Source organism: Cryptomeria japonica, chromosome 3 (assembly GCF_030272615.1).
Source record: "Cryptomeria japonica chromosome 3, Sugi_1.0, whole genome shotgun sequence".
In the NCBI taxonomy this organism is placed as follows: Eukaryota; Viridiplantae; Streptophyta; class Pinopsida; order Cupressales; family Cupressaceae; genus Cryptomeria; species Cryptomeria japonica.
In genome coordinates this window covers 677002632-677017990 of record NC_081407.1, presented here as the reverse complement: position 1 = coordinate 677017990, position 15359 = coordinate 677002632, and the positions used below count along the sequence as shown (strand labels likewise).

The window sequence follows — 15359 nt, the reverse complement described above, 5'->3', positions numbered from 1 at the left end:
CCCAAGGAGTCATGGATCAAGACTAACACCAAGATAGGTTTATGGCGTAGTATAGCATATTGCCATCAAGTCAAACATTACACTTCATAATAGGCATTTTGTCAACAATAATGTGTTTGATCCACAGAAGATGAAGACCATCTACATTATGGACACCCAGGTCTCAGATCAAACTTGTCTATTGCCTAGAGGCACCCAGTTGCCTAGGAGGCAGCCAGCTTCTTTTGTTTTTCTCAAACGACTGCAATCCTTCAACAAAATCAGATCTTTCCTCTATGCCCTCAGAATTCTAGTGTATGATGCTAATCAACCACCATTACAATGGTATAACATCAGTAGATTTTGTTGTTGGTATCAAAACCATGGTCAATCCACAAAATCTTGTCAAGAAAATTGATGATTTACATGGTCCTTTCTTCTATGATACAATTTTGACATACAAGAATTATAAATGAGAGTCAGTACATATATTAGCAGGCCAAGGCTCAATATGACAACCAAAAATCCCCTTTCAGCATTATCAGTCCTAATACCATCATATCTACAGTGTATCACCCAAAGCAACCAACAATAAAAAATATAGCTAATACAGTTACACAAATTGTTCTCCCAAAGCTCAATAATCCAAAATATCCACTCCAAAAAGTATGATGAAATTTTGGGGTCACAACATGAAGCTCATTGATTGTAATGCCGAAGCCTTTGTTTAAAGTTGCCAATTCCAAAACAAACCAAAAAACAAAGATGGCGAATTTCCCACTTTGTACAAGCAGTGAACGCCCCAATAAACCTTTGTTCAGAACTGCGGATACCAAAATGACCCAGAAAACCAAGTTTGGCAATTTAACTGCTTTGTACAAGCAGCCTACATGTGTTTCCCCTGGAAAATCTAAGAAATGCCAAGGCAAATGGCTCTAATAACATTGTGTCAGATCATTATAGCCATGTTGGCACATAAATATCCATAAGCAACCCTCTGACACTGGAATGGAGGGTAAATTGCTCTCTAGAGCTGGAGCTTTTTAACCTAAAAGATTTACCTAGGGCAAACTGTTTGTGATCAGTTTTGCATGCATGTATCATTTACTTTTTCCACATATAGTGTATAGTCTTCTGTATTTCTTTGATTTACTTCAGTCATTGTATCTGACAATCATTGTTTATGGTTAAGAAATTGTTAAGCTTTTTTGAAGTTTTCTTCACATTAAAATCCATTTACTCGTTGCAGAGTGAGGAATATCCTCCCTATTTTGGATCACTCAACAAACAAAATCTTAAGCATATCAGGACAACACAGTTCGTACTATAATCTGATTAGAGGATTGTAAATTTTGTGGACACTAATGATTCAAATGGGGGCGACCCTCTACTGCATACTATTTGCCATGATCAGAAATATAGAAACAAATATAGCAACATAGTCCATGATCAGATACCTATCATCAAATTTATGATCAAAATCACATGCACTGCAGGAATCTAAAAAAGCAAGAGTGTCACTGACAATTACAAATAGACAAGCAAAGGGCCCTATCATCCAGGAATCATGGTTAAGATCATGAAGAATACTCAGAATCAGATACAACAGCAAAAGATGTAAAATCGACAAAGGTAGATACATCAAATCCCACACTTCAGAATTGCACAGAATGTGTCTAAATAGATGGATTATTATATCTAGAGCATAGTGTTACAAATATTTTAAGCAACGTCTCACAGCTATCTGATGCAAGTATTTGCATGTTTAGGTAGTCGTATGTATCCAGCTAGATGCGAAGCTATGCACAAGACACATTTAATTAATTTGATAGGATAGCACAAAGGCATTCAAATATATGTCCACTGCAATAGCTTCACAAAAGACTCCCTGAATCTCCAATAGGTCACTAATCCTATGGCCCAAAAAGTCACATGCACAAAAGCATAATTTACAGAAATTTATTCAGTTGCAGATATTTCGGTTCTGATTACTTGTCCTCTTTTATATTTTGTTTGATAGCATGCTTGTTCTGTATGCATGTTAATTAAGAGGTCAGGTCCAGAGCTTGATGATATTATGACAGTTTGAAATTCACACTGTGTGCATTTTGAAAGTAGACTTCCAACTTGCAACTTAGAAAACATATTACTTAATGCTCACAAAGGACAAAAACCCCAGACTGCCAAATGCAAGAGTCCTTTTGTCCCAGTTGATGTCTTGATCGAGAGTATAATCAACAAATTATTCCACTCTTAAAATGCTATCTGACATGGAGAAGACAGATATAAAAGAAAGTGCAAGGAGTGGATGCCAAAGACGCTCATGCAGGTTGGACTTTTGCAATCAACTTTGCTGTTCAACGGTGATTGTCAATACTGACAGACAAATGTGTTGGTCAACATCTAAGTGCCAGGTTGACATCAATGCAAGATTGTTGATGGTGATCTCATAGATTGAGGGGATACTGATGCTCCCTCTTGTTGCAAATCCCGATCAAGGAACCCAAGAAATGACCCTTTCGTTAGGAAATTTGATCCAAGTTGTTCAACTAATTACCACTTTGCCTACAAAGGAGATTAACAGCATATCATGAATTTGAAGATATAGAGTTACAGATGCAGAGTCTGTGAGGCAAAAGTTTAGGGTTTAGAAGAAATGACCTTAAGCATTCTCTGTACCATCAGTTATGACAAAAAAATTCCACTGATGCATACAGATTCATAAACATTGTTCATACTATTCTCTTATAGTCTTCATCACATCCCTGATCTCTAGTCTGCATTCTCAATAGTTCCTTTGATCTTCTCAAACAAGAAAATAAAATATTAAATAAGAATGTATTATTTTTCTTCACAAGCGGCAGAAAAGAATTTTATCTGATTCTGCAATCACTTCCCTCGCCACAGTTATTAGCAACATGGTTTGTTTTCAGGTTTCAAAAGGTTGTAGATACATAACAGCAAGCAAGAGGAATTATTTCTATTTAAAATCTGTCACCCCAAATTTAGGAATGTTATATACTCTGCATAAAAAAAGAATTGAACTAAAAAGATACTTGAGAAGCATATAACTTTCTGTCATCAGAGTTTAGCCTTGTACTCTAGTGTTTTCTGAACACCATTTCAAAGCAAAAGGAAATGAGATAATCTAGCATTACTTCACAGTGTTGTCTATAAAGTAATGGTTTCAAAAAGGCCCTTAATAAAGTGATATTTTTCATTTCATCTGTCACTTTTTTAGCTTTTGTAATGTTAGAGAGCACAGGATAGCATGTTTTTCAATTTTCATTGGGGATAAATCCTCAGGGGTCCAGGTGACATCTCCAATGTCCCAAACGTCCCAGAGAGTTGGGAACTTGGAAGAACCATGCCCTTTTATCAAGACTGGACAGCTTGCTCCATTTGGTGCATAAAAATAGGCTAAAAAACCCTCAAATAGTAAAAACCTAAAAGGGGGAGGGCAATTGTCATTACAAATGTTGCACATTGCTTTTTAAAAATTCAGCTGTTTATATATTACGTTATCTTGATTAGTGTACCCTTGCCATCCCCAACCTTTGGGAAGAAATTTGTGGCCTTGAAGTCCCTGCATCCTCACAACCTGGAAAGTCGGAGAAACTCTGATGTTTCCAGAAATCCCAGAAACAATAAAAATCACAACAGCAGGAGAAAAAATATGACCTAGTTCATGGAGTCGTCAACCACTATTATACACCTGCTTCAAAGAGTTGACAGAAGCATCCAGCTTCCTCTTTTTGACCAACATAAGATTGAGATTGTACATTCTGTTATAGAAACGCTTAAACAGCATCCTGATAGATGGTAAATTGTGTTTGAATTGCTGATGGGAGACTTACATGTAACATTGTCCAGTAAATATAATAACCATCTAGATGGTCCAGGCTCCATACACAGCTTACAGAAAATAAAAATATAAAAAACTGTTTGGATAAAATATAGACCAGGAATATCTATCTTGACTACACAAACCAAAAGTAGCATTACACTTTACAGAGAATTATTGACAACGCTAATGTATTGTTCTGAAATAAAAAATGTTTGAGAGAGACATGAAAATATCAAAGAAATAGGCAAAGTACCTTGTTATACAGAATGACACCAGATGAAAGGGAGATGTATATGAGCAGGTACAGATAGGTTAGCAAGAGTGATTTGTTGATCAACATTGTGAGAAACGATTTTTTAACTCAGAAAACAAGTTAAATTTATTTGATCTATAAGTCACTCAAATCATAAGTAATGTCCCATGTGCAAAGAATCTGCCAACTTCAGTCATCTGCAAGCTTTCACAATGAAGAGCATGTCCTCGGGACAGCAGGCTGAATCTCGCAATCTGAAAACTATCTTCAACATATAATGAGATCTTTAAGCATCAGCTCTCTCTGATTAAAGCTGTTATATCAAAGCCAAGCAGTGAAACCATAGACCTGCATTACAAGAACAAATCAAACTATGAAAATTGAATTCAAAAAGCTTAATCTGACTTAAGCAGTAATGTCAAAGTGCCAGGCACAGAACCAGGAAATAGATTTGTGTTACAAAAACAAAACAAAAAATGAAACTTGACTTCAAAATGGTATGCCATTTTGCCATTTTGAATACAAGCTTAGAGCATAGCTATTCAAGAATGAATAGAGCTTTTAGATAATCAAGCATTAATAGACCTGCAAAGTTTTTGACTGTAATACGTTGTCTTCTCCAATAACACAGAATATTAAAACAAGAGACTAAAACAATTTATTGGAGAAAAGCTGTAATTCTTAAGGGGGTGACTATACCTTAATCTGTACTAAATTCTTATCTGTAAGAATTTCACCTTTAGCATATATATGAAAATAATCATGATATTCTACTTTCTTTAGCATTACATGAAGAGATATTCCTTGGAATAAAGAACTGTAATTATCAAATGATTTTCTGATCATAATATAATATTGAGACACAATCACTTCTCACAAAATGGAACAATGCTGAAAAGCACAAAGCAAGCCATGTGCATACTCCATTCCCAATCCCCAAAACAAAGATCAATGATAAAAATTAAAAAGAGAAGACCAAGAAGAAAAAGAAGGAAGAATGGTAAACCTTTAGAAAATCACCTAACACAATTCAGAACCTTATATGCAAATAGGAACTAAAGATGGCCGTCAAAATTGCATGCATGAATTAATTAAGCAATGCAATTACATGGACAAAAAGTCAAAAGGTGAATTCACATACAGCATTATAGAAAAAGCATAATGAAACATGACAGTAGAAAATTCAAAGAAAAAATATAGCATCCAGAATTATAAGAGTTAAGTAAAGAACCATTAAGAGAAATAAACAAACCCAAAATTTTATATAATACTTTTAAGGTAAAAATTTCATCATAATTTCTGGATGTGAATTTGCCCAAAGCACAATGAAGTGCGAACAGGATTTTGGAATGAATAGTAAAATGTGAGCAATAAGAATACCACAAAGACATATTTAAGCTACAATTAGGGAAAAAATTGTCCTAAATAACATCTAAGTAGAATATAATAATGCATGCCAGACAAGAATATGAGCAAAAAGTCCACAAGAAGCAAATCACTAGATTAGACATCAGTGCATGTCAGGATATAGCAACATGTTTTAAGAATGTTGATACCAAGATCACATAGGTTAGAGACTACATTGATATCTACAACAAGTGAAAGGTACCTAGTGTGGATAGTTAACTTGGGCACACAGGTACAAGGGTGCAGCTGTCATTATATGGTACAAATGGATATATGAGCACATCATCCTTTTCCCCAAGGATATCATTAATCATCGAGCTTAACAAACAAATTATGGTCCTTTATTTGTTCTGCCAAGCCATTAGCATTAAAAATTTAATACATCAAATGACTATAAGACCTAAGAAGGAAACAGTCCCTGTCAGTTTCTTATGATTATAGGATCCTTGAAGAAGGTAAAAATTAAACTTACTGTTTCACTTTGATATTGATTTAGATTATAAACCAAACTAGAATGATAATGTTCAGAAAAAATCAGTGTTACCCGGGGATGCGTTTCCGGCATAATTTGACCCGTCCTAGAAACGGGGACGTCCAGGAAACTCGGAAACTTTCGGAAACCCGTACTCTGGCTGTCCCATAAATTTAATGATTGAATTTTGATTATTTGTTTGACTTCCACTCTCATGCAAACTCTCAATTTAAATTATTTAACACAAACGTTATATGTTATGGTTTTATAATGTATATAAGCATGCTTTATCTATGTTTTTATACAAATATTTATAATTTCCCTATATATTTTTAATTTTCCCTATTTTTTATATAGCTGTCCCCACTGCCGTCCCCTGCTGTCCCCTACTCTAGGAAAAAAAAATCCGTCCCAGAAACTCGGGGTAACATAGGAAAAATTTTAATGGAGGCTGGAAGACTTTTGTGGCTTTGTAAACAAATCCTAAAATGAAGAATTTTGAGAAATAGAAAAGAAAAAAAGAATTCTGACACCTTGATTATCTCAATCATGCTCTATTGAAATGAAGTTTGGACATGTAGCATTTCTTGGCAAACACAAAGTGGGGTTAAATAATTTCAAAAGCAGTTCACTATATATTGCTTTCTAATCAAAAACAACACTTCCAAACCTATTCCTTCAAAGTGGGATGTGTATCTATTGTATTAGGCATGATTTGATGTGTAGAGCACATTGATAAACCACTGTTTCCTGAATAGAGATGAATTCCAATTCACCGCAACTACAGTAAATAATAATCATTTAAGACATCCTCATTAATGGATCCTGCCTTAAGAATGTTTCCTCAAATTAAACTTCAATGATGCTGCTACAGGCAATCTGGGTCAGGATGGTGCAGGGGAGGTGGTGTACTCTTCTTCAAGCCCTTTTCAACAGGGCGGTTCCTCCTTTTGGATACCAGATCAAACAATGAATGGAAGCATTCCTAATGTTGAAAGGTCTTGACTCAGCTGTAGCTTTGGGTTCCAAGAACTTGAAAGTTGAAGGTGATCCCCACATTGTTCATGTGTTGGTCAAAAGATTAAAGACTAATAAATATCATTGAGGAAGTGTGTCTCATTAGTCGTAATTTCAAAATTATCACTTTTGATCACTGTTTCAGGAAATGCAATCAGGCTGCTGAAAGCATGGCAAATTAAAGTATTAATAAATTTCCTTTCTGTGCAAAAATTAGCGATCTCCCAGATAATTGGGATATTTTGTCTCAGCTCCAGGCACACATTCTTACTAACGATGAAGGGATTGTAACAACTTTTCCTTCTCCCACTCTTTTTTTTGAACAATGGACATTAATAATTTTTTGGTGTGCACAATTTGGAGGACACCATATCTCTAAAGAAAGCTTCCCACATGTAACCACTGTGTTCTGTGAAGGACTGTTCACCTTAAGCATGCTTCGATGCTTAAGGTAGGATCCCTACTCCTGTTTGGATTGTATGTGCTGTTTGGCTTATTTTTGCAGGCTGTTTTGCATGGATAACCTGTGTTCTGCAATTATGAATCTCAAAAATTTCTTTCAGGATACACCCTACATTAGTGCTATTTCGGACCATCATCTGCTCAGAACTCTCTAAATCTCTGATGTTGCTACTTTGAGATTCATCATGGAAATTTTGGGGGGTGTAATGTACCTTTGCTGTACCTGCCTTGCCTTCCTGAGATTAGGATCAAATTCGTTACTCCAAAGGTTTGATTAGGGCAATAAATCGGATCTAGGGTTCCCTGCAACATTATTGACATTGCAATATATATATGTCAGCAATAATAATAAATTAGTTACATAACTGTTACATAAAAATAGACCCATTCAGGACGTTGGGAATGCTCCAGGTTGGCTGGGCTACCCATCCTGTCTCTTAGGACTCATAGGGTGATGAGGAGGCAACAGACCGGAAGGAGGTTAACCTTGAACCAGCCAACCTCTAAGGCTCACAAACTCAACCTGTAATTCCTGTTTCCAAAGATCCTTACACAACACCAAGTCAAGCAATGGTTCAATGACACCAAACAACACCTTGGAAAACCCCAAGGCTCCACTATGTCCACTTACAGACACTAACACTTCTCAAGTCCTTGTGTGACTACACACACCCTTGCATACAATGAGTGGGCTACTACTAGGCTTAAGGGTTTGAACGGCCCACTTGACCAATTCAATACAACAATCCTTGAAAGGGTGTTCTCACAACACCTGAACACAAATGAAACAGGATTTCATGGTTTAGACCCACCGGAACATCAATTTGGACTCACTCGCCCACAAACCTGAACCGGTTGCTATTAGGCCTCCTTTTGAAGGAATCTGGTGATAACTTTTGACACCCTGAGGATCTAGACAAACAAATTATGTTTTCGGATACCCTTTTGGGAGTTCTAAACAATATCTCAAATTCCGGTATTGAATCAACTTATAGATATTCCAACCGGTGCTGCACTAACAGGCCTAATAGGGCTTTTAGACCTTTTTGATTGAACACCTTCCACCAATTGGTTTGGTTCTCCTATTGGGTGACCATCACTGACCATGAAATGTTGTGTAAACCTCCAAAGTACTCTCCTAGCACATTCAAACCATTTCCCAATGCTCTACCTCTCAATTCTCACGCACTGCAGTCATCAAACGGGTCTGTCACATAGAGATGTCAGACCTAGGATTAGTTCTCCATCCTCTTCGCACTGTTGTATCCTCTTAATGGCTTTTGGTACTGACATATAATATAGTGGCCTATCATCTCCAGTAACGGCAAAGTGTTCAGTTAAGGATTGATAGGCCAAAACCCATTATTGCAGTCAAACCCTGAGGGTTTAAGGGTTTAGGCTACCCGGTAGAGATTTACTTGTAGAATGGGGCAGCAATCACTTCAAGACTTCACACTGAAAGCAAAACAAAGGTCAAACAATCTAGTTACAGGATCTATGCCATGAGCATTCTTACCAATCCACCTTCAGTATGCAATCAACAGAAATTAAACGGTTTTTCCGAGTTTCCAACAGTTCTTGATGCTTCAATTTCTTTCCAAATCAACCAACACAACCAACATACATTCTTCGGTATTTGGGGCCTTTAAAGGTGTTTCCCAAACAACCACAAACTCCTCCAACTGTTTTTCAAACCGAACCGACCATTGGAGAATCACAACTTACAAAAAGTGCAAAATTGTCAAAACAACAAATTGACAATATGACAACTTTTGCATAATTCGACCAACTTAGACTCTAGACTGTCATAGTCCCCCAAAATGATTACATTTGATTCTAAAACATCAAAAATGACTCAAAAGACTTGTGGTTGATCCCTCAATTTAGACCATTGTGACCCTTATTGACTCAATTTGCTCTACCAGACCCTAGATGACATTTTGACCCAAACATGGACAAACTTGTCACACTCCTAGGACATTGAATTACAAAAAGGACCCATAGGGTCTTATTACATTTCTTCTAACTAATAGAAAATCATCTTGTTCCTAGCTCATGCCTTCATAGGTAGGCGCTCCTGCACCATAGGGTTCCCTGAGTATGGGCCCAGCATACCCCTAGCAGGGACTCTTTATTTCGAATGTGCTAACAAATAGAAAACAGCAGGAAGATAACAAATGTCTACGGGGAACAAAGATTAATGATCTTAGAATATATGTTACTTGGTTATTATTTATTCATCCTATTAATTGGAGAGTTGGTTCATTACATCTAGCTTAATTTCAGAAACATGACTATCATTGATTATTGTTCTTTCCTTAATTCATATTATTGCCCGTGAATTATGTTTATCCTTTTCTGTTGATTACTAGAGTACATTTTTACGACTTATATCTGAACCTAATATTGCAGGTTGTATATTTGGTGGGGAAGATATCCTTTGGCACATTATAGATTTGATTAATTCATGTGGCAAGAATATTTATTTATTGATCCAAATTTGTAATTGATTAGCAATTAATCTATACAATTACTTGGATTATGTTCATTCCCATTGATATAAAGGTGAGTTACAGAATATCCAATTGAATACAATTTGCATATGGAAACACTTTCAATGAACGATACATACATGGACACATTGTGATACCCAGACGGACTAGCCTAGGAACATACCAAACTGTCAGCTTTGGGGAGGGGGCGCTCTATACGATTAGGCGCTGGTTCTTCATCATTGGGAAGAACCAACGACTCTCCCTTGGCATCGTACCGGCCTGATACATTCACAGGCTACCCCGTTGGTTGTTTAGGCATTGTAATGAAACTGAATTAATATTATGGCTGAGTAACATAGTTACCTGTTTGCGGATTCTCCTTGCGATTTTCTCCTTGTCACCTCCTTCTCCTGTGCTTCCCTTGGTGTGCGTGGTTTATACCTTTTGAAACGATGCGACCCCCTTGGAAGCATGGCATCTTTTCCAAAGATGACTTGAGGATGATCACATCCTTTCCTTAATAACATTAGTTAATGAGCAAACACAATTAATCGATCATCCTAATTTTATTAATTGAAATTTGAGAATATATATATACACAAATCTACTAATGTATTTCATAGTTACCCTCTAATGATCCTGTTGTCTACATGGGGACATGACAATCCTCCCCACTTACATTGCTTGTCCTCAAGCGATGTGCAGATTTGGGTGGTTTGTAATATCCCCATCCAAGATTTGCTTTTATTTAGTCCTGAGACAACAATTTTAATTAAATGTGAGTTGAAATACATTTATGAATATAGTTTTATGATTTTAACAATTATGGGGACATTTCATTATAATATTTGATTTAAAATTTTAAGAATTATATCAAGAGATAAGACTTATCTTGATTATTTTTCTAATTTGAGAATGGGAGTGTAAGATTGTTTGTCTTCTTCAAGATGTTTCCCTAGCTTCAATCGCTGCTTGAGGATTCTCTTTCCTTAATTGCTGACCACTGTAACTCTTAATACTTAATATCATCATTTATTCATGAACCGCAAGTCATGTAGATTCTTTCTCCACCATTATTATTATCGAACTCGGTCAACTGTTTCTCTGTGATCGTTCTATTCCCTGAGGCTCTGCCTATTATTTATATGTTTTGCAGATTCAAAGTGCCACCTTATTATACACTTTGCACCCCCTTATTGTTATAAATAAAGCGTTGTCTTGTTATTCTTTGGGATTTTAGTGTCCCCGGAAGGTAGCTAATTAGTTTCTATTTTTTTTTGAGTGATTGGAATTGAGAACTGTCTACTTGTCTGGTATGAACAATAATATAAGTGGATGGCAAGAATTCCCTATATCTGAAGAACAATGTCATATGTTTGGTTCATTCATATTTTTGAGATCACTTCTCATTTATTGTCGTTGTTGAAGGAAATATATTTGAGCACTTGCGTGAGAGGTATTTGTGGTCGCTGAGTTAAGAGTTGGAAGTTACTGAAATACATTATATTTCTTACGGGAATCATATTGGCTAAAATACCCCTTGCCCATTATCGGGAATACCTTATAACACGAAACTCCAAATATTTCTCTTGCAATAGACTTTCGTTTGTACCTAACGCAACTTTACTATGAATGGTGGGCATCAGAAATGTTTTGCATGGGTGTAATATTATCGGAAGTGCAACAATTCATGGACTATATTCTACAGTTCCTTTGATTATCGGAGTGGTGAAATGTATTGAACGGGCCTCTAATTATTTTCTATTAATTATATAGATCACAATGTGTGGTGTCTTTCTTTATAAAGATCGCTGCCTGCCTTGTCTATAGTCTCAGTCCGAACACTATGTCTGATTATACTTCTGTGAGGATGGTGGCGATGTCTTTTCTTAGCTCCTTATGCCTCTTATGACTTTCCCTTTTCCAATACTGAAATAATAACCATCTATATCCCCCCCATTTGAAGTGATTTCAAATGTCTTCTTATACGGGGCAATTGGAATGACAAGTTGGGTCCATTCACCATCGTGTCCCTTCCTCATACTAATCGCACCTCTTGAAGATGATTATGGTTATCAATTTAGACTTCTTAATTGCTGCCCAATGAATGATCTGATTGTCACTTTATATCTCAGTTGGTGCTTGCTGACAACTAAACACTTCCGTGTCTTTCCAAGCTCTATAAGCATACCATTATCGATTATTATATCGCTGACAATATTTACATTTCTGTTAATCGTTGTCCTCTTACCCACATACGATTAGATTCCTTGTATGGATTGACACCTTTCATGATTAATCTCTACTTGTCTAATCAATGTTATTAATCTATGTTGGCACTTGTCTTTCATCGTATATGCCATAGGCGATTTGTATACTAATCTTTGATCTGCATGTTATACCATGCTTGGATCGATCTTCTCATGTCTTACCGACTATTTGTTTGTTTGTATTTGGTCATAGTCTAATATTCTTTCCCAATTTTGTCTCTTTAGAAACTTCAAAAAATTGGGGACATTACAGTCTCCCCCAATCTCATTCTTTTGCTAGGTGGCCCTTCCTCATCCTCATATGGTGAGGCTTCTATCCTGTGAGCCCGGCCTTGACATTTATGGCTCCTTCCTTCATATGGTTTTAGGCATGTGAAACAAAGTCCCTTCTTTTTAAGGTCCTCCAAGGCTGAACACATATGTCCCTTCTCTCTCATTCCCTTGCAAAAGGTACAAGACTTTACAATCCCTTCTTGGCTGTGTTTACTGTCCTTGGGTGGAGGTTTGGAGAAGTTGCCAAAGGGTTTGGTCTTGTCTTTGGGTGAGCTTTCTTCAAATTTCATAGCTTTTTGTATAGCCTCATCTAATATTTGGGGTTTATGGGCACTTACTGTGCTTTTGATTGATCCCCTCAGCCCTTCTATGAATAGGTAAGTGAGTCATTCTTGTGTTAGATCCAGCACCCTCACTGCTAATTTTTGGAATTCTGTGGCATAGTTTTCAATAGTTCCCAGTTGCCTCAGCTGGGTGAGCTCTCGAAAGTACCACTCGGATGCTTTTGGTCAAATCTTTTTATGAGCTTTTGGGTGAACTCATCATATGTATTTATAAGCTGATGTCCTTGGGTGATGAGGCCATGGTGCCACCACTCATGGGCAACTCCGGATAGATGAAGTATAGCAAATTTAATGGCATTGGATTGAGTCATGGGGCTGAGGGATAGATAGGTATCCAATTTTTGGACCCATGACTGAGCCAATACCTTTCCTTCTCCATCAAAGTTAGGGATGGTCACCTTAGTTTATTTTAAAGTTCTTAGTGAGCTGGAAGATGTCTTTCATTTCGACTAAGTGTCTTTAGTTTGGCATCACAATAGTCTTTGAAGGTTACAAGATCTCGTAGTTTGGGATCCAACCTATGGTAGGTTGCCAGAATCTCATCTACATTTTCCATGGATCTGTCCTAGTTATCATCTCCTATTGATATCTCCTTAGGTAGGAATGAAGGACAAGTGGATCTTGAGCTGGTGTCCTTTGATGGGGTGGGGTGGTGGTTTTCAGAAAGATTGGATTGGGCTTCTTTGGCATTATGGTTGCTTATATTTTGGAGGACTTGAAGGGCCAGTTGGTTGTTCCTCGCATTTTGTTCAATGAAGGCCTGCATGGTTCTTTCAGTTTGTTCCCTTAGTGCTTGACCAGTTTGCTCCATGAAGGCCCTAAGTTCAATACTAGCCTGTTCACTCATCTTGTTGGCACCCCTTTTTTCCTCTCTTTCTAAGGCACTAAGGGTTCTTTGGCCTTGTTGCATCAACTATTTCCACAGGGTGACAGGAAGGAGGCTCTGATACCACTGTAATGTACCTTTGTTGTACTTGCCTTGCCTTCTTGATATTAGGATCAATTCGTTACTCCAAAGGTTTGATTAGGGCAATAAATCGGATCTAGGGTTCCCTGCAACATTATAGACATTGCAATATATATATGTCAGCAATAATAGTATATTAGTTACATAACTGTTACATAAAAATAGACCCATTCAGGACGTTGGGGACGCTCCAGATCGGCTGGGCTACCCATCCAAACCCATCCCGTCTCTTAGGGCTCATAGGGTTACCCAAGGATGGGCCCAGCATACCCCTGGTTGGGACCCTTTATTCTGAATGTGCTAACAAACACAATATAGCAGGAAGATAACAAATGTCTACAAGGAACAAAGATTAATGATCTCAGAATATGTGTTACTTGGTTATTATTTATTCATCCTATTAATTGGAGAGTTGGTTCATTACATTTAGCTTAATTTCAGAAACACGACTATCATTTATTATTGTTCTTTCCTTAATTCATATTATTGCCTGCGAATTATGTTTATCCTTTTCAGTCAATTACTAGAGTACATTTTTACAACTTATAACTGAACCTAATATTGCAAGATGTATATTTGGTGGGGAAGATATCCTTTGGCACGTTATAGATTTGATTAATTCATGTGGCAAGAATATTTACTTATTGATCCAAATTTGTGATTGATTAGCAATTAATCTGTTACTTGGATTATGTTCATTCCCATTGATATAGAGGTAAGTTAAAAAAAATCTGATTGAATAAAATTTGCATATGGAAACACTTTCAATGAACGATGCATACATGGACGCACTGTGATACCCAAACGGACTGGCCTGGGAACGTACCAAACTGTCAACGATGGGGAGGGGACACTCTATACGATTAGGCGTTGGTTCTTCATCGCTGGGAAGAACCAGCAACTCTCCCTCCACATCGAACCAGCCTGATACATTCATAGGCTATCCCGTTGGTTGTTTAGGCATCGTAATGAAACTGAATTAATATTACGGCTGAGTAACATGGTTACCTGTTTGCGGATTCTCCTTGCGATTTTCTCCTTGTCACCTCCTTCGCCCGTGCTTCCCTTGGTGTGCGTGGTTTATACCTTTTGAAACCACGCGACCCCCTTGGAAGCATAGCATCTTTTCCAGAGATGGCTTGGGGATGATCGCATCCTTTCCTTAATAACATTAGTTAATGAGCAAACGCAATTGATCAATCATCCTAATTTTATTAATTAAAATTTGAGAATATATATATACACAAATCTACTAATGTATTTCACAGTGATGATCCCGCTGTCTACATGGGGACATGACGGGGGTGATAGTCTAGGTAACACAGGAGCTCTTCGAACCAGGGCCTCCATTTTGGAGGATTAAATCAAAAGGATGAACACCAGTAACCAAGATTCTGAGAGTAAGGAATGGAAAAATGGATCCTTGGTAAAATTTTGTCCAACAAAAAATAATGTCCTTTGTGATAGCTCTAGGTTGGGGTTTGCTTGAGAAGGTAGCAGCCTCTGGTCATTAGCTGCATGAGGAGGAGCTGGATAAGCTTCGTCAGGTTAATTATTCTCAATCTAAAAAGGA

At 37.2% G+C, this 15359-nt stretch overlaps 1 protein-coding gene across 1 annotated transcript in view; it reads right to left on the bottom strand.

Annotated features, from left to right (window-relative positions):
- The window catches only part of LOC131055192 (probable sugar phosphate/phosphate translocator At1g48230), a 99782-nt gene that overhangs the window by 66816 nt on the left and 17607 nt on the right, over window positions 1-15359 (bottom strand). The window contains exon 2 of the mRNA XM_057989787.2: window positions 4080-4427. Within this exon, the coding sequence (XP_057845770.1) occupies window positions 4080-4166 (87 nt within the window). The 5' untranslated portion in view covers window positions 4167-4427. The remainder of the gene's footprint in view (window positions 1-4079; window positions 4428-15359) is intronic.